We start from the raw sequence: 27,742 nt of genomic DNA on the forward strand, positions 1-27,742 counted from the left end.
TAACAAAGGCTGCAAATTATACGAGTATGGAAGGGAGATCAGACTTGTGAATTATGAAAGGAACAGCTCACTGATACAGACTGATCAGAATTACTTGGTAAGCCAAGGGCAAGTAAACTATTCGCATTTTAATAGAGCCAAACATGTAGTGTAACGTTACCCATCTAATAAATAACATTCAGGCCACAGGTGAAGGACTCTGTTTCAGAGGAAAAGTGCCACTGAAAGAGTATGAGGATCATTATCCGTTATTGCTTGAACACTACTTCCTAACACGATTCTGTGTGGCTAAGTGTAATGCTCACAGGTACAAAAAGAAATCTTTGGTAGAAATGGGGAATTTATATTAACTTTATATTTGGCATTGGTGAAACTCTTTTTTACAGGAACCCTCTCAGTGTTGCTATCAGCAGTTAAAAATGGATGCTAAAAATCGGGAACAGCAATGACTGTAAAAAGGTTTTAAGTTCCACTCAGATGAGAAACGAGGCACTTTTTCAGACTGACATGAGAGTAATAAGGGTTATGTCCCCTGCTAGAAACATTGAAACCAGTTTTTGCTTTCCTGAAGGATGTGCTGCTGCTCAAACAGGAACTCTTAAGAGAACGCCTCTAGCTTCTACTTTTGCGAAGGTCACAGTGTGTTTGAATGATCTGTTCTTGTTTTGTGTGTAAGTAGGAGGCAGCGTGGTCTCGTGTAGAGGATATGCCAGGGAGCCGTTGGGGTTCTTGGGTTCTTCTCTTAGCTCTGCCACACAGTGTGTAGTGCCAGAAAAGTGATCTTGTGTATTTTCTTCTTCCCTTATGCTGAAAATTGAAATTAACGCATTTGTTTCTGTCTGCTTGTGGAGATCCAATCTAAGCACCTTCCAAAAGCCCCACAAGCTGGTAAGGTGAAAAGATTAATGAGAAACAGGAATCTCTGAGTTCTTCTTGCAGTATCAGTAATGAGGTGAAACTACTACATTAAGGTTTTAACAAAGTCTAATTTTAAACTGGGCGTTAGAGAAAGGAAGATGTGGGACTACCAGGAATTGTTATCTAGCTGTCCTGTCACGGATCTGTAATGCCTTTTAAGTGTTGCATATTTGTTGAGGCAGCAAACAGGAGGTATTCTTTCTATTGGTAAAGTTCCCGGGTGGAACGTGGCAGGCAGGGTCACTCTCTTGGATTCAGGAGGATGCAACAGATGATGGGGCAGAAGGTTATTGAAAGCTCACTAGGCCAGGACCCGTGCTTGGGGCTCCTGTGAAGACAGCACACACGCAAACAATCATTTGAGGGAACTGCTGCCTAGGGACTTCAGCCAGTTCTTAAATTCCTGTGTTGCTTCCTTGATGCCAACCAACTACTGGTGGTCAAAGTCCCTTCACTTAGTCTTAAGGGGGGAGGAAGGCACTCACCCTGGAAAACCTACATGTTCTTGAACCTGCATTTCTGTAACTATCAGCGCTGAGACTATTAAGAACCAAACCCCACCACCCAGTCCTAAATGTGACAGTGCTCCTGGTAATGCACCTCTGTGCTTCCCCGAGGATTTCCAGAACAGCTGTTTTACCTCTGTGCCAGCTTTAAGTGATTCCCCATGTCTTCCCGTATGATATCTTTGCTTCTGGGATTGGCACAACACATCATTAGTACTTTCCCATGCCAATTTTAGCCAGTAGACATGAAGGTCTTTCTTCAGATGCCTGAGTCTTAGTAGGAAAATAAACAGGACCTCTTTATGTACTGCTGTGGCCATGTCCATGGTGAGCCTGCATGCTCTTTTGAGGCAGTGTTCAAGTTGTCAGATTGATCGTTGCATTGGGAAGTACCTTTTGCCTCTGGAACAGGTGGTACAGCAATATGGCATATGGTATAGGATTGATAATTTGACTTTTTTGAATAAACATGAATGGTGGTGCAGACCAAGCCAAAGGGGACAAAGAAAATTAAAAACTGTTCTAAGGGCTTAGTATGTTCTTCTCCATCAGGCACTGTTAAAAGGGTGTTGGCTAAAGCTACGAGGTAATTGAGTGATACAAGGTGTATTAAGTTCTCCAGTCGGCTAGATTGGCAGCTTAGGCCAGAAATGTGTGCTGTTTTTTAACCATTGTATTTAGAAGTGCTTTCTTGGAAGCCACCACACCAGGAAAGAGGTGGTTTCTTTCATTGCCTCCCTGAGAAAGATTTATATCATTTTTCTAGTACCCAGCTACTTGCAAATGTTTGGGAGCAAGCTGGAGACAGCACAAAGCCCAGTGGCTCAGGCTCTTATTTGAGACTCTGGAACTGACGTGGAAGCTGAAAGAAAACACAAATGTGCACAGCGATGCACAGGTTTTATGGTAGATCCTGAAATGGTGGAGGTACCAAAGTGATAGAAGGAAGGACTTCTACTTGGAGCTTCTGTCAAACCACTGGACCAGAGTTCAATTTTTGAGTAAACTCAAAAAAATTATAGAAATTTAAGTAAAATGAAAAACTGGTGACCGTTGCTGCTCTGGGGTGTTGCTTTCCAAGTGTTGTTTTACAGATTTTTATTTGAAATGCTTTACCAGCTGGATGAGTCAAAGTAGCTTTATTTCCAAAACTAGATGAGGCACCTGCCAGTCCTCTTCACAGAGTGCACTCGGAGGTGCTTATTGAAAGGGGGATATTTTTGAGAGATGCATGGTTTTAAGCTCTGCCATCACAAAGCATCGACCAAATCACAAGTTTCTCTTCATGGTAACCTGAAATACTGTCTGAAGTGCATGTTCTCCTTTTTGGTCTCATTTAATACATAAATGAGCACATGCACACAATCTGGGAAGATTTTTTGGTTCCCACCTGTGCACTTACTAGTGTGGCAAAGAACCAGAGCTGTCATGAAAGATCTGTTCATGTACCTGCAGTGGAATTAAGCATGACTTACATTCAGTGCTAAATGAGTGGACAAATCTGTAGAAGCCTGCTCTGATTGACAGCGTACTTGTGATAATTGTCCTACAGAGAATCAGATAACAGGTCATGGCATCATCTGAAGTTTATAGCTTTGTGGTGGAATGACTGCACAGCTTGTTTGATTGGTTACATCTCATCAATACAAGTGGTACCCAGAAATGCAATTCATAAAAAGGTGGACTGCAGCAGTTATTTTCTAGCTTTAGAGGAAAGGACAAAGTACTAGAGAAGACTGTACTAGGTATCTTACTGCTTCTCTTTTCCAGGTATAAAGACAAGATTTACCCTGCGTTTTTTAGTAGGGTTTTTAATGTTTTTCAGCAATAGGCCTAATTTTTAGTAGTACAAGAAAAATAGGAAAAAGTTAAAAAAAAAAAAAAATCTGCCTCCCACTATCAGGAAGTTCACAAACTAAATCTCAAACACATCTGCCTCTTCTGTTTGTGGTGTCCCCAGCGGCCAGTTAGCAGGCAGTCCTGGAAAGTAACACAGTTCCGAACAGTCCTAACAGTCCCAATCTACACTTCCTTCCAAATGAACTGAAAGGAGGAGGAAAAATACTAGTCTCCAGTTGCAGCAGGCTGTTCAGCATGAACAGTATGTGACTCTTCTGGGATGAATGTCAGAAATGGGACTGTTGGGAGTTGCTCTTTGCAGGTATTACTGGGTCTGCTGCTTCTAAAACTTGAAGCAAATGATCTTTAAGTGAGCTAGTATCAGGAAAGCACAGATGACAATTTAAAGGGTGGAAAAACATAAATCCAAATGAGGTTTGGAAAAAAGAGCTCAGCAGCAGAGGGCAGGAATGCCTGATTGTCTTTCTCATACTCATGTGCCTCTAAATAGTAAATCTGATAGCATAGGTTGAAGCTGTTGCTCGGTATTCCTCAAAACACTTGTCTCTATTCCCTTGGCTTGGACATTCTCTCATCTCACTACCAGCTCTGGTGTAAAAACCATTAGGTTGTCATCAGCATCACACTGGTTCTCTGGAATGCCATTTCACTACCACTCCCCCTTCTGTTTTTAGGCAGTTCTTCACAAAAAGTAATCCTCACTTACTTAAATGCAGCCAGAACACACTGGACCTCAAACACGTAAGCAGACTTTCTAATAACTTACGATCATTTTGATGATGTTAGTACAGGCCATACAATTATTCCTGACTCGAGGACTCCCCTAATAATTGTTCTCTCTTACACAAAGAGCAACGTATGGAATATTTTAGGCAGTGTGTAACAATACAGAATACATACAGCACCATTCTTCCTGAAGGGACGTGAAATAGTCAGTGATAGCAGATGACTGCCCAGCGAAGGTATTTTGTTTGTACAAGTATAGATGTACAAATGGAAACCGAATAGGCTGTCCTTTTGTGTCCCAGTTATCTTCTTGTAAGTGGTAAGAGCGAGCGTAAGACTTCATAAAGGAGATGATTGGTACCACGAATGCAGGTACAGCTCCTGCAGTCTTTTAAAAGATGCTTAGTCTTGTGCATAGCAGATGTGACAGAAACAACTATTCTGTCTATACAGTTTGCTCACTTGTCTTCACGGTTAGTGAAACGGGACAACAGTTTGGAGGAAAGAAGAGGTGGTTAGGAAAAGAAAATAGGTATTTCTGTTTTAATGATTACAGGATAATGTATTCATTCTTTCTTGAACATGAGAGTACAGAACTAACATACAGGAGAGATGTGACTGTATCTTCCTTCCAGTGCTGAAAAGGACATCAGCTTTTCTTCTCCAGTCCTTAGTCTCTCCGTTTCCTCCTCTAAGGTTTAGCAGATGTACTTTGAGTAGCTTCCTGTCTCCATTGAGCTTTCTTCTCCAAGTTTATGCTTGTAAGAGATTCATGCCTTTTTACAGCCTACAACATAATGACAAAGCAAGAGCAGAAAGTATCACCTAAGGGACCACAGAGATGAAAATTGAATCAATAGTTTACAAAATAGCTGGCCTATCCTTACGAAGGCACAGTTCTGTCAGCTTTAATGCTAGGAAGAGAGAGGGTTAAAATAAAACATCCATAGACTATTTTGGCTTAAACTCATTACTTCTCTGGGAATAAATGAAACCTTTTTGTTAAGGCACTAGCAGATGTATTCTATGCTTCTGGACAGTATTTAATACTAATCTCTGGTCTTGAGAAGTCAGAGGTAGTGGAAACAAATCAGAAGTTAAACGTATTAGATTCCAGCTGCTGTGAAAACAAGGGTCCCAAAGCAGCTGTCCTCCTCTCTTTCCGCAGTTTGCATTCATACTACTCCAATGTAAGAGGAAAATGCTCTGGGAATTGTCAGTGTTTGATCTCTTCTGCTAAAGCCAGGGAAAAACCTTTCCACTGTTTTGTTTCAGAGTGCTGCATCCTTTTCATTTTGATAGGGGAATGCTGACAAGTAGAAATGTCACTTGACCCTTCAATAGTTCACAGTGCTGGGGTTGAGACTCTGTTACTAGTTTTAAGGTTTCTCTAGAACAACTAGGAGCTTATAGAAACAAGATCTGAACACTGTCATCAGAAGAACTGCTTCAGAGAAAGGCAGCATACAAATAAGGTTCTGCCCATGTACATGCTTTAAGCTCAGGGTTTTCTGCTTCCAGTCATCCTTAAAAGAATGTAGCGGACTGTGTTTCTGTTATCACCATGCTTTTTATCAAAAGCAACATGACAATAAGCTGCACAGATTATATTCACATTCCTTGACTTTGAGACTAATGCTGCTGAGAGGCTTTAGCTTGGCTTCAGTACACAAAAAGCACTCCTTGCTTCTTTACAGAAATACCACAGAGTTAATAGTTCACCAACGGTGTTAAAAGACACATAAAATTAAGTCACGACTAACCTTTGCTGCACTTGGAATCTTAAACTTTACACTTCCTCACTTCATATGATGCAAATTAAATCATAGACCTAGTTCTGCCATAGGCTGAACTTCTTCGACATCTTGCCAAATTCTGTGCAAGTGAAGGATACTCAGCATCTACAGGAAATGGGAGCTTTTCTACGAAATAGTTTTTCAATTCAACAAACAATAATAATTTGAGAAAAGTTGTTCCATCCACACTAAAGGAAGGCTATTTTCTAATGCAATTAAAGGGCACAGAATTATTACTGACCATCTGCCCGCTGTTTAAAAAGACTTTTGAGAATTCTCAAGTGTGTTTGTGGAGAAACATACTCATTTGCTATTTCCATTATATTGATTCTACGAGCGTCGCAGCATGTAGAGAGGCACTTGTAATAGGTCCATCCAGTGAACTGTATGGACCCCATTGGCCCAAGGAGCATTTACCTGCCTACCAGATCCTCACAACAGAAGGTGCTCCTTCCTTTCAAACTCTCGCAGCCCATCAGCAAAATTAAAGAGTTAAAACAGCGCAAGCTAAAATTAAGTATTGCACTGAAAAAAAAAAAGACTTTTTTTTTTTTCCTTCTAAAGGAAGCATATGCAGTCTAACAGTGATGTCGCCCTTTTCTGACTTGGAAGTTAATCAGTGAGGGTCACTTCTGGGGAACTAGGAGGACTTTATTTTTGCTTAGTGATAAAATGAAAAAAACCCCAAAACCAACAAAACAAAATAGTACTAACAATCCATAGGAGGAACTGAGGAGTTTATGTGAAGATTGATTCATGCTCACCAGCCAAAAATCCGTGCTTACCTGCTTCCCTTTAATCACCATGACTATGCATCCCAGTATTGTCAAGGCAATCATTACATAGCTGAACTTCACACGCAGTGTGGTCTTTGCTGCTCTGATTGTTTCAATCCTCAAGAAATAATAATAAAAGAACAGACTCATTATCAGAGACCCAAATAAACCATCTGGCTAATTGTTTGATTTCTCCTGGCATGCTATCTATGTAATCTTGGTATAACGCTAACCGTACTTGGCTCTTTTCACAAAAAGGTTTTACAAGAATGGGAAAGGCTGATCCTCACCTACCTTGGGAGGTACTTGGTCACAAAGGAGTTCCTCTCAAAGCTGGAAACAAACCCAACATTTTTAACTTTCGGTTATTTAATTGTTAAGAGACAATGCTGCCTTTCTAGACCACTTGACTGCAACGCAGAGGAGGAAGGCTGCAGTATTTAAATATGTACATTCACTATGGGGAGAACAGGAAAAGGAGAGGGATGCATTTACTAATGATCCTCTGCGACAGGATTTGATAGTGCTATTAGATTACACACTGGCTGCTGAATGTAATACTCCTCCGAAATTCTGAACAGGACTTGGTGAAAGACCAGTGGCTACCACTTCCCTCCTGCTAGAGTAAATACTCTTAAGGTAATCTGTTTTCCTAAGAAACTAAGGAGGCATGGATGCTTGTAAGCTTTCCAACATCAGCTTTGGACAGAGGACTCCTTTAATTTTTTTTTTTTTTAATTTTATTTTATTTCAGGGGGCTTATCTAGCCACACCAGTAGCTATACCACTCCTTTGGGAAACCTATTGCCTAGTCTACTGTTATCTTTTAAAAACCAGAACTCTTCCACAAGAAGAGTTATCACTGTATCCTTCCAGGTGGACATGTGATGAGTTAAAACAAAAAGTCATTTATTGTAAGTTGGGTTAAACCCTTGAAGATCATTCTACCCAAATGACATCTCAGTTACAGCAAATGTAAAGTTTGTATTAGAGATACCAGTGCAAGGGCCAGTGAAGCATAATGCTTTTAGATGTGCTTTCCACAATAACCAAAGACCTATACCCTATATATTTAACTCTCCTTGCAGAATTTAGAGCAGTTGACTCCCTTCTCAAGGAGATCCAATAGTCTCACTGATTAAATTTGGCGTATTATAAAATTACAGATGACTGGAAAAGCATCAGCATCATGTGATGAAAGAATAAATGCATCAAACTAGGTAATTATACCCCAAAACTAACATGGATAGTGGATTTAATGGAACTGGGAAATTATCACCATACACAAACATGAGCGAATATGGAATCTTTTACCACATTTTGACCCTTATACTTGGAGGAAAAAAACCAAAGGATCCACGATAGTTCAACATAGTAAATCACATAGGACCTGAGAACTGAAGAGAGTTTTGTTCTTGTTTTTGAAGAGGAGGGCAAGAGTGATTTGATCACTGTTTCAGAGTATTGATCTGAGTACAACACTTCTGAACATAGGGAACGTGTCCATCTAGCATGAAACTAGTAGTTAAATTTTGCTTCCAGGTTATTTGTTTTTGCTAACAATCTGCGATGAACAACTTGGGCGCAGCCTGCAATCAAGCTGAAATGCACAGAAGTAGGATTTTAAAACTTTATTAGTTAATTTTTGAAGTACCTTGGATGTGTTAGAAAATACAAGAGGAAAAGGTAGTTATCTGAACGCAATTTGCATTTTAATTCAGTGGCTAAGATGAACATTTGTTTAATAAATGAGTTACTTCTGATCACCACATCTTGCAAGATTACTGAGTTATATCACAAGCCCTTACAACCCACTCTTAATTCAGCTTAGAGCAGGAAAACAAGCTTTTGTGCTTTTATAGTTCTCAATTGTCTGCTCAGCTTTGGCTGAACTATTTGCCTAAATAAAAACAAGAATTCCCTATGCACTTGCAAAAATGGTCAGCTTTTATCAGAAGTTGGTTTGTCCTTTCAATAAACCACTGAAATGACTTCAATCACTCTGCTAACTGTTTTCTTAAAAACACTCACAACAGGTGTTTGGTATGCAAAAATATATGAACTGACATAATTTAATAATTTATGCCTTTATGTATTTCAAATGTAATTTTAAGAAAAATGATTCAAAACAAAATTGAAGAATTAATTTTTTAAACAATATTTATCCATTGTGATACATTTAGAAAAAACTTAGATACATGGGTGGATTTTCAATTCCCATACTGTGCATCCAAACAAATAGAATATCTTTAGAGGGCAGCTACATAGTTTGCTTACCCAAGCAGTAAGATTTACAAAGATTTACTGTATCTTTTTAATTTAAATAAATACATATATTTGAAAGCATTACAAGCATGTTTTAAAAGATAACCATACTACCACCAGGAATGTTTTTTAAACTAGTAATTGCCTTTTGTTATTGTTAAGTTTGATCTTCATACATCCAGTTTTATTTTCTACTTTTCACACAGGGCAAAGCATTGACATTTGGATTCCACCAGCAACAGGGGAATTTTGACTATATGTATTTTTTTTGTTACGAAGCCTTTCCACTGTTTGTTAGTTTAAATTCCAAGGGTAAAGAAAGTTGGCCCATGCCCTCCAGACATTCATGAATAAATATTTTAAATGAGTTTCAGTTATTTTATACCTATATGATGAAAGTTTCACACAATGGGAGACTGACATATAAAGAAAAACACTAGAAAAAGCTCATACTAATATTTGCAAAAAGCTTTTTTGATAGGGAGAGAAGAGTAAAAATTAACTGATTTGTCATGTTTTTCTAATGAAACATCTGACAGATGCTGGTCATCCCTTCAGAAAAAAATCAAAAGGGATGTATTATCTCAGCAATACAGAATTGCTCAGGTCATCTCATCTACAAGATGATACACCAAACACAGCAGTGTAAGATTTTTCAGCTGTGAAAACCCATTCCATTTAAAAGTTATTCTGGAGTTGCGTTCAAGTAACTTATTCCTGCATAGACAATGTTTCTTTTACAGCTTCAAAACTGGCACTTACGAGACAGTCTCTGGTATATCCTCTGGTTTTTTGAAATGGCCTGCCCACAACAAAAACCTTTTCTCCCAGTCTGTAGGCTTGTGTCCAGGCACCCTCAAAGGAGTCCGACCTAAAAAAAAAAAAACCACAAAACACAACCCCAAACACACAAACAAAGAAAAACAAAAAAACCCCCACCAAAACCAACAGTCAGAGAAGATGAATTCCCACAGCTGTAATGAAACCAGTTAGGGTGAGCAATGCAGAATTTTAAGTATGATTGCTGGAGTTGGTTAGGGAACAAAAAGTATATCACAGTCAGATTAACAAACCTGTAAAAGTGGATTAAACTGAGGCCATGTAAGGAAAAGCCAAATCTTGCCCAAGACCTCTATATTTGTAGCTCTAAATTTGCGGAACCTGCTCCAGCATTTAAGCTTCCTAAGATGCTGTGATATTACAGTTTTCCTGTTACATTTAAATTAGTTTAAAAAAAAAAATCAAATGGAACTGCTAAAGAAAAGCCAATATGCCACACCATTGCATCACAGAATGTTAACTTTTCCAGGGAGTGTAAGATTTTATCTTATCTGGAGGTATAAACAAACAGATGACCATAGGCAAAGATTAGACCCTTAATTTTCAGCTCAGTCTTTCAAACTCCATATAAAAAAGTATTCAGAATGTAATACGGGAAGGTTTCCATACATAACATACCATTAAAATCTAGCAAAGAAAGTGCAAAGATAGACAGCTTTCCCACCCCCCACCTCCTTTTTCTAAAAAAACAAAAAAAACCAAAACACTAGCCCAATAATGGGAGGTGTCCTGTATGGCTCTGTGCTGCCTCGTGGATTCATGAATTATCTAGGAAGTAGGGTGGATAGACAGTTTGCTGACAACACGAAGTTATTCAGAAGCATAAAGAAGAGGGCTAAGCGTGAAGAGCTGCAGGGCTTCAGAATCCTGAGTCAATGAGATTGCCAGTGAAGCCCCATGTATATAAACAGGGAGCAATTCCAGTTCACATGCAGAAGACAGACTATAACCTAACCACTACTGCTGAGGAGTAAGTCCTTGGGGTTTCATAGCTTTTGGCAAAATGTTCAGTAATAGTCATAGTCAATAGTAAGGGGGCTTATAAGAAAGATGGGGACAAACTCTTTAGTAGGGCCTGTAGTGACAGGACAAGGGGTAATGGTTTTAAACTAAAAGGGGGTAGATTTAGACTAGATATAAGGAAGAAATTTTTTACGCTGAGGGTGGTGAAGCACTGGAACAGGTTGCCCAGAGAGGTGGTGGATGCCCCATCCCTGGAAGCATTCAGGGTCAGGTTGGACGGGGCTCTGAGCAATCTGATCTGGTTGAAGATGTCCCTGCCCATGGCAGGGGGGTTGGACTCGATGACCTTTAGAGGTCCCTTCCAACCCAAACTATTCTATGATTCTGTGATTACTAGCAGTGATTAGGAACACAAACCAACACAAAAGCATTATTATGCCATTGTATAAAACCACGACTCCAGCATTTTGAAAAGCATGTGAAATACTGATCCCTCATCTCAGAAGCAGTTGAAATAGAACGGGTGCAGAGAAAATTGGTAAGGATGACCACAGGTATGGAATGGCCACCATATAAGAAACAGTATCATAGACTGAGACCTTTGGCCTGGAAAAGCAGTAATTGAAGCTCCCTTCAGCACAACAGAGGGCAGGAGAATCTTAAGTGACATTCATTGGGAGTGTGGGTTGTAACGAACAGATCCTGTTTTGGAAGGGGTATTGAATAAAGGAACATCAGATTGAAAATAGCACGCACCAGGTTCAAAAACAAATACAAGATCGTACTTGTTTTCTCACAGCATGTTTCAGCTGAGGAATTCCTTCCCAGAGGATGTGGATGCTAAAAATACATCCAGCTTCAAAAGACTGGGCAAATTTATGAAAGAAAAATCCAGTGAGGACAATTAAACACAAAGATGCCACCCCTGGGACAGCAGTCTAGGGAGAAACACTATGTTTGCCCTGTTTCTACACTCTTCCTTAGATCCTTGCTATCGGCCACCATTCCTATTAGCCTTCACAAAAATGTAAGGGACCTCCTTTACCAGCCACTACAGGAGACATGACACTGTTAAGGAGATCTTTGGTCTTACCCAGTACAGCTACATTATGTTTTTACCGCAGAAATATGCAAAATGCTTCACATCTGTATGCTCCTTTTATCTAGCATCAATAGGCCGTGAAGGGAACCTTTTATACAGGGAGTCTGATTAGAGCATCATAACTGTCCCATATATAGTGAAAAAATGTTTCATGGCCTGAGCTTTACCTGAACAACTCTACCTTTAAACATGAACTAAGCCAATGATTCAGACTGACTCTCTCCTGCAGGGCACGTTCAATTTTGTGAACAGCTGGAGCTGGTTGTACTATGAAAAAATGCAAAAGTATTTTAGCTCGTACGACATTCCTAAACATCAATAGTTTACATGGGGGTTGAACAGTCAGTTCTAGGGCGCAGCTGAAGAGCCTCAGTGTAGGACTGCACGTCAGATAAGATACTAGTGACCTGCTACAAAGTGAAAGCTGTGTTATTGTCACAAGAGGAAATATTGACCCCTGACTTTGTTAAAAAACAAGATTTTATTGCTAAATTTAATGCTCAGTTTTTTTAGTCTAAAGAATATTATTCCCTCTCACAAAATCAGGGATATTAGCATCTATGTCAGCCAAATTCCTGTTCACATGATTGCAGCCTGGACATCTAAATATTTCGTGGCATGAAACATAGCATGATCGTTATCAAAAACTTACTTCTTGGCTGAAGTTGACTTTCTTCCTGGGGTTTGATGCAAAGCCTTCTGCTTATCTTCGGATCCATTCCTTTAGTCATCCTCAGAATCGAGGGAATATTTCTTCCCAGCAGTTTAACAGCCCTATCTGGAAGAGAAAGCAGAGGAAGCAAAGGGGCCAAATCTAATTCAGAGTAGTAGAAAGTGAGAATACTAGCCTTTAAATGGAAGTTTGTTTTGGTGGTTTTTTTAAACAAAAGAGAAAAAGAAAGAAAAACAATAGGTACAAATCTAATACTATGCACGAAACACCAGATTTAAGTTGTAACAGAGTCTACCAAAGAAATTAAAGCTTGACTCTATAAGCTATGACTTGAGCTTGCCCATTAACCTTACGCAGAAAAATGGGAACGCAAGACTACAGCCTACAGACAATTTCTCACACACAATGCACATCACAGTTTCAAGGAACTTATCTATTCATATGCTTCAGATATACTTTGGGCAGTGCTATTTCAAGGACTGCACACCAGCATTCTACCAATCTTGTCACATCCCAAAAGCAAGTCACAGACTTGAGAGAGTCAAGGGAAAAAGCCAAGAAAAAAGCAGAATCTTGCAGTAGAGATACCTACTTTGTGGTGTATTAGAAAAGGCCAGGGCACCTTATACATGAAAACATACTCTCAAGAAAGAGCTTCTAATTCATTAATTAATATAATGAAAAAATTATGAGGGAAAAACAACTCTGAAAAGCAAAAGGGCACTGTTAAAAGTACAAATCGAGTTCTCTTTTTCTCCTTTATGCTAGCTGAAAACGTCTCTCCTACGAGAAACAGTTGCCCTTTATTTTCTAGGCATAATACATTCCAGCTCTGAAAAAAAAGATTTACATTTATAGCGGACCCCCCCAACGAAACCAAACCCTTCTCCAGATCTTCAGAGAAGGAAAAAAAAGGCACAAACCCATTCCTTTCATTGTTTTTTCAAGTCAGCTTAGAGGCCGCCAGGCTTCAAGCGTTAGTGCCCGTCAGACACGGACGCTAACGCTTCACTTCACCCCTGCCGCACCGCCCGGAGCCGGGCCGGGGCCGCCCGGGGGATCCCCGTCCCGCACTCCCCACGGCACGGGGCCCGGCGCCTCCGGGGGCCCGGCGCCTCCGAGGGCCCGCCGGGCCGCCTCGGGGCTGACAACGCCGCTTCGCCCGCCGCCTTACGGGGGAGAGGGCGGACCCGCGGGCAGCCCCGGCAGAGGTCGGGCAGCCCCGGCAGAGGTCGGGCAGCCCCCGCCCCGGCCTCGGGGCACGCACGCACCCTCACTCACCGGCGCGGCCCCACATGGCGCGGCCTCCCGCCCCGCCGGCGCTGCCTCGGCCCTGCCCGGCGCCCCTCAATGTCACCGCCGGGCCGGCGCCCCGCCCCCGCGATTGGAGAGGCGCGGCGGAAGGCGCGGACGCCGCGCCGGGGCCGGGGCCGTGCCCGGGCCCGTGCCCGCCGCGCTGCCGCCCGGGCCCGCCTCTGGGGGGGGCCGCCGGAGCCCTCCCCGCAGCTGGACGCGGCGAGGACGCCCCACGCCGCCGGTGGAGATGCCCGGCCGAGGGCCGCGCCGCGCCGCCGGGGGCCGCCCCCAGGCAGGGCCCGCCTCGCCCCGCCCCCCGCCCCGCGCGTCATCCCGCCTCCCCGCCGGATTGGCCGCCGCCGCGGCCCTCGGCCTTTCCAGTATGGCGGCGCCCGGCGGAGCGGCGAACTGCGAGGACTTCGCCGAGTTCCAGGTAACCCGCGTGGGGCGGGGGGGCTCCGGAGGGGGGGGGAGACCGGTCCCGCCGTCTCCCCGCGCCGGCGCGCTCCTGCCGTCTCCTGGCAACGCCGCGCGGCCCCGAGGGAGCGCGCGCCCCGGGGGCGAGGGGGGGGGCGACGGCGAGGTCACCCTTCCCCGCAACGGTCGGGATGATGCGGCGGTGGCGGGGCGGGGGGGCAGGGTCCGGCCTTCCCCTCGCCCCCAGCGGCGGGAGCCCGGCGCTCTTTGGCGGGGAGCGGGGCAGGGGCTCCCCCTCCCGGGGTCCCTTCCTGGGAGGGAGCGCCCGCGGCGTGGGAGCCTCCGTGGGCGGAGGGAGCGCCGTGGGAGCCTTCACGTTGTTTAATGGAGCGTGGAATACCGCCTGTATCTTCAGCGGCGTGAGCAGAGCGCGGGTCGGCTGAGGTGGTGGTACCTGGCGCGTTTCTTAAACGTCTTGCCCCAAAAAAGGTGGTTTTTATTCGAAGTTTGCCGTTTTGCTGCAGGTTGTGCCCAGTTTCCCGCCTGGAAACCTTAAACGGGCGGGGATGGGGCTTTGGTCGGCGGCTCTCCGGCCTGGCCCTGGCGCGGGCGGGTTTCCTGAGGGAACGAGTGCGGGCAGGGCCCGGCTGCTGGGGCGGGCAGGGCCGGGGGGCTTCGGGGGGATGTTAGTTACTCAGGGCTGACTAGTTCTTTCCTTCCCTCTGGCCTTTGCTGCTAAGGAAACTGGTTGGTTTGCAGCACATACTCCTGCGTGCAGGAATTGTTCATTTGGTGGGGGTTCTTTGCTGTTTGTAAGCAATCTACTTAATTTTCTATTAAAAGACTTACAAAATTTCTTGCGGTAAGCTTTTCTCAGAGATATAAGCAAATATTTTTATTTTATTTTTAATACAGGAGTTGCTCAGGGTGATGAGGACAATCGATGACAGAATCGTCCACGAATTAAACACTACGATTCCAACAGCTTCCTTTGTGGGGAAAATTGATGCCGGCCAGACGTGTAAAGAGCTGTATCAGTCTGTGAGTGTGTACTCCTTCGACTTCCAGCTCGCTTCCTGATGTTTTGTTATGCGCAGTGGCCAGTAGAGCATCCCCCGTTTCTAAGGAAAGCACTGCCTTGATAGATCGTGCTTTACGTATCCATAACTGGCATGCTCAGCTTCTCTGCACAGCTCAACCACGCGCGTGTAACAGCTACTTCAGTTTAAAACCTTGCAGGGAACTTACTTGTTCTGCAATACCGATCCTTCGAGGTCTACTTCAGGCTTCAGTGGATGGTGTTAGCCCAGTCCGCTTCTTTTAAAAATGGGTGCTAGCACGCTTTTGCACTACTTCGCGAGACTCCTGCCCGTGTGTATCTTTGACTTTTGATCAAGTTGGTGCAACACAACTCAAAGCAGTGTTGCTTCCAACATATGGATTATAGAGTCAAAGGGATTTCTATAGGCGCAGCAATACCTTGACTTTGGAAAGTCTCTCTTAAACTTGTAACTCGGAGGCTTTTATTCTCTGCTGAACTAGTTGTGACTTTCTTTCTCTCCCCACTTAGTTGATGGATGCTCACACCAGCAGAGAGAGAATCATCAAAAACTGCATCGCTCAGACTTCCAGCATAGTGAAAACTCTCAGAGAAGAGAGGGAAAAGGCCCAGGATGACGTAGCATTATTAAAGCAACTCAGGAAGGAGCAGACAAAGGTGAGTGGTGGAGCTTTTCAGAGATCACTTAGATAGGAAGAAGAGGGTATCTTTCCCAAACGGAAAGACCAGTGTGATGGAGAGAACCTGAAGTGGATCCTGACTCAGGCAGTCTTTTCCAAGGGTCTTGTTGGATGGGTTTGTGAGAACCATTTCCCCTAGCCCACAAGACAGAGCTGCTTTTATCTTGCAAGTGGAGCGTTTTCTGAGATCCCGTTGCACAAATGCTATAGGAAAACGTGTACTTCCCCACGGTGGATTCTAACCTTCACTGACTAACGCCACTTAGCGTACAACTTACCTGTGGCTTGCTTAGTCCTTTCAAAATGCCTGAAGGTTCATTTTGCCTTTCTGAGAACTTTTAAAACTAGTATATCTGCAAACGGCAAGTATGGGTGCCAAAATGCAAACACCAGAAGATAATGAAATACGGCTTTTGTGTATGTCTCTTGCACCACACAATTACGCAGTCTTAAAGCTGTCTCTTTTCATTATCACCTTGAGAAGCATCGTTCTTACTTGATGTGTTAATTGGAGTTCCTGTCCTCTACGAGGAGCTGCCAGGCAACCTTGAATTCCACTTAACCGACTTTTTTGTTGTTTAGTATTTCTTGGATTAATTTTTTGAATACATTGTGATGGTGTGAGAGAGACTTCTGGGTTTGCATAACGAATTTTAATGAGCAAACGCCCTCTCGACCTTCTGGCCTCTGGATGGAAAGTGTACTTCACCAGAGGTGAACAGAGGTGATCTAGATGGAGTATCAGAAGTGGAGAAGGGAACGCCGCTGAAGTTCTTGCCCCCATTCCAGGGCTTCCTTTGTAGGGGAAAGGATACTGCATGTGTAGCTCTAGGAGCAGAGATTAGCAGGGATGTGAACTGGTCCGTTGATTTCTCTACCAGACCCGCTCTGTGTGGCTCGTGATCACTTTACATTTTTTTTTCCACGCCATATGCTTGCAGCACATACCAAGTAAGACTGCTTGCTTATTGCTTTTTTTGTATACTCTGGCTAGGTGTGTCTGTTGTGTTCAGCAGTTTAGTGAGCCTTCCTCTGTTGAGGACTGTCTTAACCAGTGCTTTTGAGTTCCCAATGTAACCGTGAGTTCTTCTCATAACAGCCAGACATCCCACCATCATATATATATATGGTGTCCTATATAGGGTCCTATATCCTGGGTACAGCTTTCCCTGCTGCAGTACTGTAAGACTTGAAGAGATCGGTCCTGAATTTTGCTTTTACAGTGCTGAACTTCCTCAAAATCCACTTGCCTCTGTACTTCCAAGAGGAGCCTGTTGTAGCCCCTGTTTCAAAAGCAGTTGAATGCTGATGCAGTTGTAGTTAAAGGGCTTCCTGAGGAGATGATTTGAACTCAAGCATCTGATTTTTCCCAGGCACTGAGTGAACTGTTTGTTCATGTGCTCTGTCATGAGCTCAGATTTAAAGAACCAGGTGGCAGGCAAGTGGTTTTATTCTTAAAGCCTCACTTACGGAACTGCTAACAAGCATTCATATTAGTTTGGAAAACTAGAATGGTAGCTTAGTATTTTCTACAAATTTGTTTGCAGAACCAATTATTTAAATTGTTTACTTAGCCCAAAACCTATCATTCGCTAGGAGGACCGCAATGATAATGTTTAATAATTGGAGGTGATTTTAAATGTTAAAAGTAATCCATGATTTGGAAACATCCCAGAAATCTTTTGATGAGATGACCTCAAATTTGCACTTGGACTTTATGAGGTGTCGTCCCCCCCGCTTTTTTTTCTTTTGTTCTCTGTAAGAGTTGTACTTTTTCTAGAACTCAAATAAAGCCAATTCTTTTAGCCCACTTACATTAAATCATCATTTGATTATTGTATTAATTTGTTATCGTCTTCGTTTACTTGAATGAAGTGTCATAAAATAGCCAACCAAATGAATTCTGGAAATCCAAAACATACAGCATAATGATTATTAGCTTTATCAATTGAATTAGTAAGGCTTGTTAAAATGTCAGAGTATGTTTTAAAAACAACAACAACAAAAAAAAACCCTGTATAGCTGTGTCAATTAACACTATATTTCTGTTCAGGTCTGGAACTCTAAGGAAAAGGCTAAAATAGTAATTTTGCTTAGGCTTGGTGTCAATGGCAATTAATGTGACAGTCCAGATGATTGTAAACCTATTCACATCCTCCAGCAGGAAAAACGTTTCTTTGAACTGCTAAAGATCTTCTGAGTGGTTATTTTATAGAGACTGATCCTGGTCATCTAGTCACTCTGCTGATGCTGGATTGCTATTTCAAATAGTTTGGGGTACTATTGAGTAGGTAAAAGTTCATCCAACAACTGTATTAGCTGTGTGTGTCTGGACATCTTACTTTGAAGGTTTTTGATGGGATTGCTGTCTTAGCTTGCACCTGTTCACCAGCTCTCCAATTGGAACCATGTATTTAAAATGGATAAACTCTGATTCTTAGTCTGTTGTGTTAAAGACTCCAACAAAAATACATCCTAAATGTAGGCAAAAATGGCAGATGGTTCTTATATCTCCTACTATTGCTTCAGGGCCTCATGGCAGGATCAAATTACCACAGGTCACCTGAACACAACTGTCATGTGTGCCCCTTGGAGTTTCTAATAGGTGCGAAACAAAGAGATTCTTAACGTTTCTCATGGGTCGAGTGAGTGCTCAAGAACTGCATATTGTGGTAGTTCTTGCCGGAGCTTTTGCATCCGTGTAAACCTGATTTGTCCTACTGTGATCACATAACATATTAACTGGTTCAGATAGCATGAACATACGTGATCTGTTCTTGTAGACCGTTTTTTTGGTCAGTGCACAGAGTAGATGGCAAAGGAAGCGGAGGGGGTCTCTTTACGATCTTAATTCTAAATCCAGAATCTGAGATCTGCGTGTTCAATCCTATCTTTGCTGCCAGCTCCCTATGACTCTAATAATGTATGCGTGGAAGAATGACAACTCAAGGCTGCAGAGCTAACCCCGGCACTGGCATTCCCCGTGCCGAGTGCTTGAATTAGGTATGGTTACTTTTGTCTGTGAAGCCATTAACGTTAATCAGTTAATTGCTAGCAAATCTTGATGGGCAATACTTAAGAACAGAGCATCAGTAATCAGGAGCTACTTCTGCCAGGCATTGTGAGTGTGCCTTCACTGTGCCCCTGCAGACTTCAGTCTGCCCTGAGTATTGGCCGAATGGAAGGGCCAGACTTTCAGGATGATTACGCATCGTGCCCTTCAGTTTGCACCGTCGGAGGGGATGCAGACCTGGTACTGGGGTTGTGATCTAGAAAGCTGCAATGGTAGTAAATATTGAAGGCTGCAGGGAGACCTGTTTGACAATAACCTCTTTATCTGTTATTTTCTGCAGTTGAAATTGATGCAGTCGGAGCTGAATGTTGAAGAAGTGGTAAACGACAGAAGCTGGAAGGTACTCGTCATTCAAAATAGTGATGGTGATCTGTCCCAACAGATGGTCTTGCACTGGAGGTGTGGGACCGGTGCCTTAGGAGGCAGGTTAATTAGAAATAGGTGAGGGCAGTGCCAGGGGAAATGTTTCAGGTCAGTCATTTTCCCAGTTCTGGATGCAGAGATCAAAGCTTTTCAGTTGCACTGCAGAGGAAAGAAAAGCGTCTGATTTAGGGGGGAGGAAAGTGGAGTACTCCCTGCGTAGATCCCTTTCTCCGCCTTGCCCAGTGGCTAAGGACTTTGTAGACTTTTCTGTGGTGGCCTGTCTGAAAAGCTTTGCTCGGCCTCTAACAATGTCAGAGGGATGAGTCTTTCAAATTTGGCTGTGTTTGGTACTGATCATGCTTCTGAGCAAGCAGAGGCCAGAGGAGGGTGGGGCTGTAGAAGTTGAACCTTTTCCTGATGGAGCTTCTGCGGGCCTCCGCTGATGCTCCCTGGTGCAAAGGGCAGGCTTGCCGTTGCTCTCCTGTGTCAACAGAGGGGGCAGATCACCCTCTGGATTGATGGCCGCAGACACTGTCTTGTTATAAAGTGATCTTAACACTGAGGTTAAATTCTGAAGTGGCTGTATTCTGTCACTGCAGCATTTCACGTCTAGCATCCTTTTCTCATTTGTTGTAGCTTTTCAGAGCTTTCAATACCGTACAGAGAACCTCTTTCCCTCTCTAAATGCAAAAAGGATTTTTGCAAATAGCTAGTACTAGCTGCAGCTCCCTTTTTAATCTCTACTTCAGGATTTTAGTCCTCTAGATTGCATCAGCATAAATGCAATACAGCTTGTGTATTCTTGGTGGTCTAGTCACCACAATACAGGTCAATGCCAGCTGATTAGATGAGCATTTACACGTTTTTCTAGGTATGCTTTGCAGTCAGTACTGCTTCTGTACTGTCTGAAAAAGCTATTTATGCCTTTAAACTTAATTAATTTAAAGCCAGCTCAGATATGACTAAGCAACAGCACAGCCTTAACAACATGCTGCAGGCCACCAGTGGCAAACATCTTATGGCAACTCTGCTGTCAGTTTTATTTAAAAGGGGTGGGGGGAAGACCCGCCCCACACTATCTCCATTCTGAAGCCGAGAGTTGGCACCAAAGTTAGCACTGATGCCAGTGATTTTCTGTAGCTGCATTAAGCTTTTGCTAGTGACAGAAATGTCCAATTTTTCCTGAAGATGGAGAACGTTTTGTTTCTAAATAGTGAGTTATGCATGGTGCAGGGATATCTTAGCCTGTTAATGTTTAAAGTAGGGCTTGAAGAGAAAAGTATTTCTGGGTTTTATCTCCAGCTCTGCTATTGTCTCTGTGTGAATATAGGCATAAATGTCTCATTTAGCTGCCTGTAAAAATATGTCACTGAAGGAATTAGACCCAGTCATAGCTGTGGACCGAGTGCAATTTGTTACATGGAAGTGGTTATTGGTTTGCAGGTGAGGACCTCCACTCTTTTTTACTGTTGCAGACTTTTAGTTGGAAAGTACACTTAGATATTTATATTAACCCTAACCAACTGAAAACTGATTGGAAAAATCTGATTAGGAAACAAAGTTATTTTCAAACACTTACTCTGGGTAGCTGTAGCAATAGTGGCATACAGAAAGATGCTGCTTTATAGAAATGTACGTGGCAGAACTTTGTTTGGCTGATATCAAACAAGTAATTGACTTCCAAAACAAGACACTTGCATTAGTCTCTGTACAGCAGCTCCGCACTGGAGTTTATCATTGGAGTGTTCTGTATTAATACGTAAAAGACAGCAGAATCAAACTTCTGCATAGTAACATGAATGTTAAGGTTTCTCAGGCACTGTTTTTTCCTGTCTGAAAAATGAGAATAGCACTTCACAGGTAGACCAATGGAGTTAGCTGGCCTGAGTAACACGCTGAGATCTGTTGGTCAATGATCCTAAAAGTAGGAGGCAGTGTTAGTAAGATTGCAGTATTGATCTTCCTTCCGTAGGCTGCAGAGGTACTGTTACAGATGCTTTAAAAGTTTGCATGATAGCAAGGTGGAAGCTGCAATTTTTTTGATGTGTTGTTTGACGCAAGAGACCCTTACAGTGTTTTAGAGCATATTTCCAGTACCCTTTAAGACATATATGCCCTTAAAATGTCTTTGACAGACAATGGACAAAAATGGTGCAATTTGCTTAGTATTAAAATGCTTCTGAATGGGAACCCTTTGTGGCTCTTAATTTCTACAGTTTCCTTCTATTGCTTATCTGATCTCAGACCTTTACATACTCTTAACTCTTCTTGTCCATTGCATGTGGTAACGTAGTGGGACAGGCTGTCTGTGTGCATGTGAAAGAAACTGTATCACAACTTTTGTTTTCTGCAATATGAAGCAGTTTCTAATAGGTGTCTGTTTCTTAAAGTAAATTAGATCTGAAAATAAGTTGAAAATGACTCAAAAATTGTTAAGAATAAATGCTAAAACTAATGCATGCTGCAAACATCACTTTTGCTGAAGTTGCCAGAGGTTCTGAGCTCTGAATAAGGAGATCAGCTGTAGAAGTAGAAGATTCTAGGAAGATACAGTTTAAAATAACGTGTTTATATAAAGCGATGCATAACTTCCCCAAAATTACAAGACCACTCACTTTGCACGTGAAGCCAATGGGAGAGTTCACGAAATTTAACATCCTGAAGATCACAGGCATTTGGATCTGAAAAGTCTCTGGACAGCTTGGCAAAACGTGCTCTTGCAGGAGTGCTGGTGGGGGAACTAATAACCACGAGTGCCTCAACTTGGTGCTAGGTGGTGCTCGTGTTGCTTTCCAGGACACAAGCTGGACAAAGTTTGGCGCCAAAACGATAAATAATTAAATCGCTTGTAAAGAGCACCTGTAACTTTGGTGTGAGCCTATGTGTTGTGCTTTTGATTCAGACTGCCATACTTTAAATAGTAACATTTATTGGCCCTCCTTAGGGTAAGCAGTCTGCTTGACAAGGCCTGCAGTTCAAGGTAAATGAACGTGATCATCAGTCTCTAGTTCTGTGTGCTAAATTTTAGCCAGAGAAGGTGCCAGAGGTGAGTGAGGTGAGAGCAGTGTGCCCTTTGCAATAGGAGGGTTGGAAGCATCAGCACCTGCGGTCAGATAACTAAAAGTGTGAACGTGGCTTCCAAGAGCCCTTGCACCTCTTTTTAGCTGTCACAACAATGTAAAATGCATTTGTTCAGGAAAGAGAAGAATACAGTGTCCAAAGTTGAATGCCAGATTGAACTTAACAGAACACAGCCGGTCAGGAGCCTTCCACTGATAATTTCCCTCCTTCTTTAAAAAAAAAAAAAAAAAAAAAAAAAAAAAAGGCAGCATCATCATCTTTGAGGATAACAGACTACCAGGATTATAAGCCTGCCTTATCTGAGGGAGAACACTTTTAGTGCTGTGCAGTCCCCCAGCATCAGGCTGCAAACTTTGGATTCACTAAAGCCAGGAGAGAAAGTGAATGGAGACAGATGCCTTGGTAAGTACCATTTATTGGTACAGCAGGGCTGGGCAGCTTGAGATGGGTGCTACGTGAAGAGATATTTGCCTGAACTAGCTCTGAAGTTCTGATCATCTCCTGGATGAGGGCTGATTCGCTTTTGCTCTTCTGTTTTGGTGTCTCAGGTATTTAATGAGCGTTGCCGAATTCACTACAAGCCTCCGAAGAGTCAATGATGTGGGGTATTTTCCATCAAGGTGGTCCATAACCATGAGAGCCAAACTGGAAAGAGACCTTGGGTGAGCTGTATTGGGACCCTCCAGAACCAGTAGAACCCAGTCTTGTTTTGTTTTGGACCTACTTAGCTGAAATCTCAAGGTTGAAATGATTTTCCTGTAATTAAGAGAAAACAACTCATCTTTTGTACAAAATATGTGAACAAATGAGTTTTATAGTATTAAAATAATTTTCAAATGGAATGTGAAACTGGCATCTTCCTTGAACTTCTACAGCTTCAGTAGTCCTAGAGGGGAAAAAACGGTAAAAACCAGCTCTGAGCAGGGAGGACAGGGCTCTCCCTGAACTGATGCTTGCCAAACTATCAGGGAACATGGTGTGTTTGTGCGAATAATCTACTACAATCTGAAAGGAAATAAAAACTGCAGAATGATCAGCAAGTGTAGGTTCAGCATCCCTGAAAGTAAGAAGCTACCAGCATTGTTCTGGTAGCATTGCTACTCAACGCTAGCAGCATTGGTTCAGAGTTGCATGTGGATACAGGTTTGCCGTTGTTCCCACAGTGCTCACAGGCAGCATCTGTTGCATACTGTCCTTTGGTTTGTGTTACCGCGTTCTGGATTTTTTCTTTAAATAGGGAACGTGGTGTCAATTAAAACCACTTTGGGTTGGAGATGAAGATATATCTCATTCGGGAATGAGACAGTTAACTATCCGGTGACCCTATTTTGTCCCTCCTTCTGAACCTTTAAAACTAATTCTATAGGTGAATTGCATTTGAACTGAGAAAATAGCTGTGCATACCTGATCCTGTTGATTCTGGCCATAGTGGTGTATTCAGAAAGCTTTAAACGCGACACCCCTGCAGTAACACAGCATTTAAAAGCGGATAAGTATGAGGAAATCAGAATTGCTGTAATTATACCTTTATTTTTTACTAGCTTTAATTGGCTGACAGTCAAATGACAAGGTCTGCTTAGTTGCCAGCTGTTTTTATTACTTAGCGATAAATCTTTAAGAACCATTGAACTTGAACAGAGCCTTAAAAATACAGGCCCCATCTTGCAAACACTTTCAGTTACAGCACTGAAATGACTATATATTCTCACATCCTTAAAAGTTGTGCATATATGGGGGGTGGGAGGTAAATGGAAGAATGTACCTGTGTTGCTGAAAGCTGGCAAAAATCTGTGCAGCATCATCTGTTTTATAGTTGTTTGTCCAGTAGAGACTTGAACTACTTGGTGGCCTTTATTTTTAGGCAGCAGAGTCATTTAGTCTCACTTTTCTCTGAAAATGAGGCAGAAATGTATTTTAAGTCTTTGAGGATGTAAATCCTAATGTTCAAACGTCATATTTTTCCTTTTTTCCCAAGGTACTGCAACTGCTCTAAGCAGAACTTTACTCCAGTTGGAGCGCTCGTCTCGCTTTTGAAGTATTCCCATTGTTTTTCTGCAACTCTGAAAGCAGAAAGCATGTTTGTTCTTCAACTGTTAAATTCTTATAATTGTTTATCTCAAAGTGGAAATCAAATACTGCTCGGAACTGTGGGCTGAATTGCCAGTAACCTAATTTCCACAGGAGATGGTCCACTAATGAGATGTTGAGAACAGTTTTGATTTCAAAGTTGGTGCTCTAATACTGACCTCTAGTATAGGTGTCTAAAATATTTGTTCTCTCCAGGGCTTGGGTCTACAACTGCGGGGACAAATTCTCCTTTTAAGCCAGCTGTATGATAGAAACTTCTGCCAGCGTGTATAGAGTTGGCATCAATACTCTTGAAATTTAAGCTTCTATTGTACTTCTGTAGTAATTAGAGATTGTAATGAGTTAATCACTGTCCTCCTCTATCCATCCAGATGTTTGCTCAGCTGTTGTGGGAAAACTTCTTCACTTAAGCAGATGCTGTGAAAAATGACCTGTGAAATGGGTGTGATACATGTGCAGATTTTTTTTTTTTGCAGTAGCCCAGCTTAGCATTTGTTGTGAGAAAACTATGTTAAAAAAAACCAAAACCCAACCCCAACATAGCACTATTTTTCATTTGAATATAAGGCCAAACAAGTAGATCTATACAAACCTGTATATGAAAAACTGCTGACACCATAAGAAGACTTCTAAGTCCCAAACATCCCTTCTTCAGGTGTTTGCAGCTTATATGCAAAGGGTTGCACTAAGAAGTTGAATTACTCTATTTAGTTTGCTCTGAGCACAGAGGGATATCTCTTACAGTACATGGCAAATCACATGGATCAGAGGCTGTTTGAATCTTGCTGTTGAACTTAGTGGAACATTAAGGTGAGTAACTGGAATTGCATGCCATGCTTTGGGGCATGGGGAAGGAGAAAAAGGCTTTGCTATTTTTTGAGTACTTCAGATCTGCCTGTGAAGCGGGATGTTTTGTGATGGTATGTAAATGGCATTGGTATGAGCTGTGGACCATACTAAATAAAGGCAGGTAAAATCTCTGTGTCTAGCGAGCTCTGTCCATTCTAGGATCATGCCTAGTCTGCAGTTGAATCCTGCTTCAACTTTACCATCAAGGTAGTCACAAAATTACTCGCCTGCTTGATGTCATATGTGAATCAAATAATGGACCCCACAAATACTAGGATTTCATCCTTTTCCTGGTTCTAACTTTATTTCTGCAAGTAAAGGCACTTGAACAAAAAGCACAGCTGATGCCCCTGCCCAGAGTCTAGATCTCCTGCAGGTGGCTTCCCCCTCTACTGGGGCTTTCCCATTGCTTGGAAATGGTGAATATAGGTGGGCAGATCCCAGTTCCTTGGAAAGCCCTCTCAAGTGTGTGCTTCTTATGTCCTTCTGTGAAATAGAAAGAGGTGTTTTTTTCTGACACTCATTGCTGTTGTCTTCTGCAGCCTGTAGGCACTCAAGACTGATGAAATAGGTAATCTCTTTACAGAAATTTTTTAAGGATAGAATTTGCTTGTCTTGAAGCAGGCTGAGGGGAAGAGGCTCTGTACTGGTACCATAGGCTCAGCGTAGGCAGGGATATGATAACTTTGTGCTGCTAAAGTTCAGGTTTCTATTAATCCTAGTTGATGTACAATGTCAGAAATCTTTTGAAATCAGGGTGGGTAGCAGGAGGGGAACCTTCTTTGCAGACCAGCACGTTGAAAGTCAAGGCTGTTGTTACTGTGACGATGACAAGTAGATCCTCAATTGGTAGATGGAGGGCTGCTTTCCTTTGGCAGCTCTTAAAATTTAGTGCAGACCATGTGTCATTTCATCCAGTCACAATTACGTGTCTTGTCACGGCGAAACCAGAAGACTGACCTACTGACTTAGCTTTCACAATCATTTTTACAGAGGTGGCTTAATTTCTGGTTTAAAAATAACTCATAAATACATAACCCTGGGGTCTGGGGTTGTGTGTGTTTGCTTTGTTTTGTTACTGTACTGGTGTTTTTATTGACTATAGCTTCTACTTCTTAAAATTGCTTATGCAGGACCAGAGAGTAGTGGCCTGCAAGCTGTAAAGATTTGTTTCTTCATTATTGGAATAGTACATAGTGCAAGATGTTTCTCAGCTTTAAAACTGTAAAGAATACTAGTGCTGTTCTCCCAGCACAGATTCCCCAAGTGAACAGCAGTACAGTTACGTGAAAAGAAATTGCCATCTGTGCAAATGGTGAGCGTAGGCTGGAATGGTATGTAATATCAAACACGTCTCCAGTACTAAAGTGGAGACACTCACTAGCTTGCTGATGTTGTGCAAGAGATGCAATGGGGACGGCTGTTGTTTTCAAGGCAATGTTCCAAATGCTGTTTCATTACATCCAAGCTTAGTAGAGAGAGGTGTGGATGAGGGTTGCCTAGGATTGTCTGTTGCCACTGATCGTCTTTGATAGCAAGTCTGTGAAACGTCATCATTTCAAAGTGACTTCGTGAACTATGTGTGCAGGATGAGTACTGCATCCCAATCTTAGAAATATCACTGGATTTTGGGATGGCCATTAGCACTCCCACGGAAAGAAAACAAGACTGATTTGCCTATGTAAACTTTAGCGTCAGCTTGCTTACAGTTAGTGTTGATTTTCCTTCCCTTCTGCACAACTCTGCATTCTGGGGGAAAAAAAGAGTTCTTATGCTTTGAAGTCAAAAAACCAGCAAACCCAGAAATATGGAGTCTAATGAATGATTTCCACACAATATTAACATCTTTAGTTTCACACCTAGAGTTCTCCCAAGATTATAAATTAACCCTCCTAGTCTTTGTGCTCAGTGTATTTCTTACTAACCAGAATCAAGGGTTCTCCAGGGGGGTGGTGCTGCCTTGGGGATCTTATCAGCATCCCTTCCCAAGGGAGTTAGTGAGATCTGCATCCCGGTGAGTGGAGAAGTTTATAAAGTGTCCTGGTTTAGCACTGGCACTGCATGTTGTTGGACACATTCTGTGGCTTCTGGCCTCAGTAAGGTGAGCTGGCTCTCCTAGCTAGTTAGCTCATCTGTCCTGCTGTGTGAATAAGATGCATGGTAGTAACATGGTGGAAGATGATCAGCATTTGAGTGAATCAGCAGGGTCTTGTGCAAAAGGTGGAGTTTGAGCTTATCAGCTTGAATTGTCATTAACTCCACAAATCAGGCTGTGAGGAACTCCTCATCTGGAGTGGTGAATTTGGAGAAAATGGCAGACTTCCAGCTTTAACACCTCCCATTCCCTTTATTCCCAAGAACTGGGAACATTTTTCTCTTCAGAAAGATGTTGTCTCAGGACAACTGTTCT

At 42.5% G+C, this 27,742-nt stretch overlaps 3 protein-coding genes across 4 annotated transcripts in view; 2 read left to right on the forward strand and 1 right to left on the reverse strand.

Annotated features, from left to right (window-relative positions):
• Window positions 1-9,220, forward strand: part of KPNA1 (karyopherin subunit alpha 1) — a 65,060-nt gene extending 55,840 nt beyond the window's left edge. Inside the window, exon 15 of the mRNA XM_076347711.1 lies at window positions 8,125-9,220. The gene's annotated coding sequence lies outside the window, so the exon portion shown is untranslated. The remainder of the gene's footprint in view (window positions 1-8,124) is intronic.
• FAM162A (family with sequence similarity 162 member A) lies at window positions 4,540-13,820 on the reverse strand. 2 transcript variants are annotated; one of them, XM_076347838.1, is made up of 5 exons: window positions 13,707-13,820; window positions 12,405-12,530; window positions 9,610-9,718; window positions 6,592-6,700; window positions 4,540-4,797 (listed from the first exon to the last, which is right to left on the reverse strand). In XM_076347838.1, exons 1-5 carry the CDS (start codon window positions 13,720-13,722, stop codon window positions 4,702-4,704), a joined length of 456 nt encoding a protein of 151 aa, XP_076203953.1. In that variant the 5' UTR covers window positions 13,723-13,820; the 3' UTR covers window positions 4,540-4,701. The 2 variants fall into 2 exon arrangements, with proteins under 2 accessions (XP_076203953.1, XP_076203963.1); XM_076347848.1 differs by having other exon boundaries at window positions 13,697-13,817.
• Window positions 13,821-14,080: 260 nt separating this feature from the next.
• MIX23 (mitochondrial matrix import factor 23) lies at window positions 14,081-23,237 on the forward strand. The gene is made up of 5 exons (XM_076347875.1): window positions 14,081-14,154; window positions 15,054-15,179; window positions 15,709-15,855; window positions 19,232-19,291; window positions 22,944-23,237. The coding sequence occupies exons 1-5, from the start codon at window positions 14,104-14,106 to the stop codon at window positions 22,992-22,994; spliced, it is 435 nt and encodes a 144-aa protein (XP_076203990.1). The 5' UTR covers window positions 14,081-14,103; the 3' UTR covers window positions 22,995-23,237.
• Window positions 23,238-27,742: the final 4,505 nt, after the last annotated feature.

This window comes from Aptenodytes patagonicus, chromosome 1 (assembly GCF_965638725.1).
Source record: "Aptenodytes patagonicus chromosome 1, bAptPat1.pri.cur, whole genome shotgun sequence".
NCBI lineage: Eukaryota > Metazoa > Chordata > Aves > Sphenisciformes > Spheniscidae > Aptenodytes > Aptenodytes patagonicus.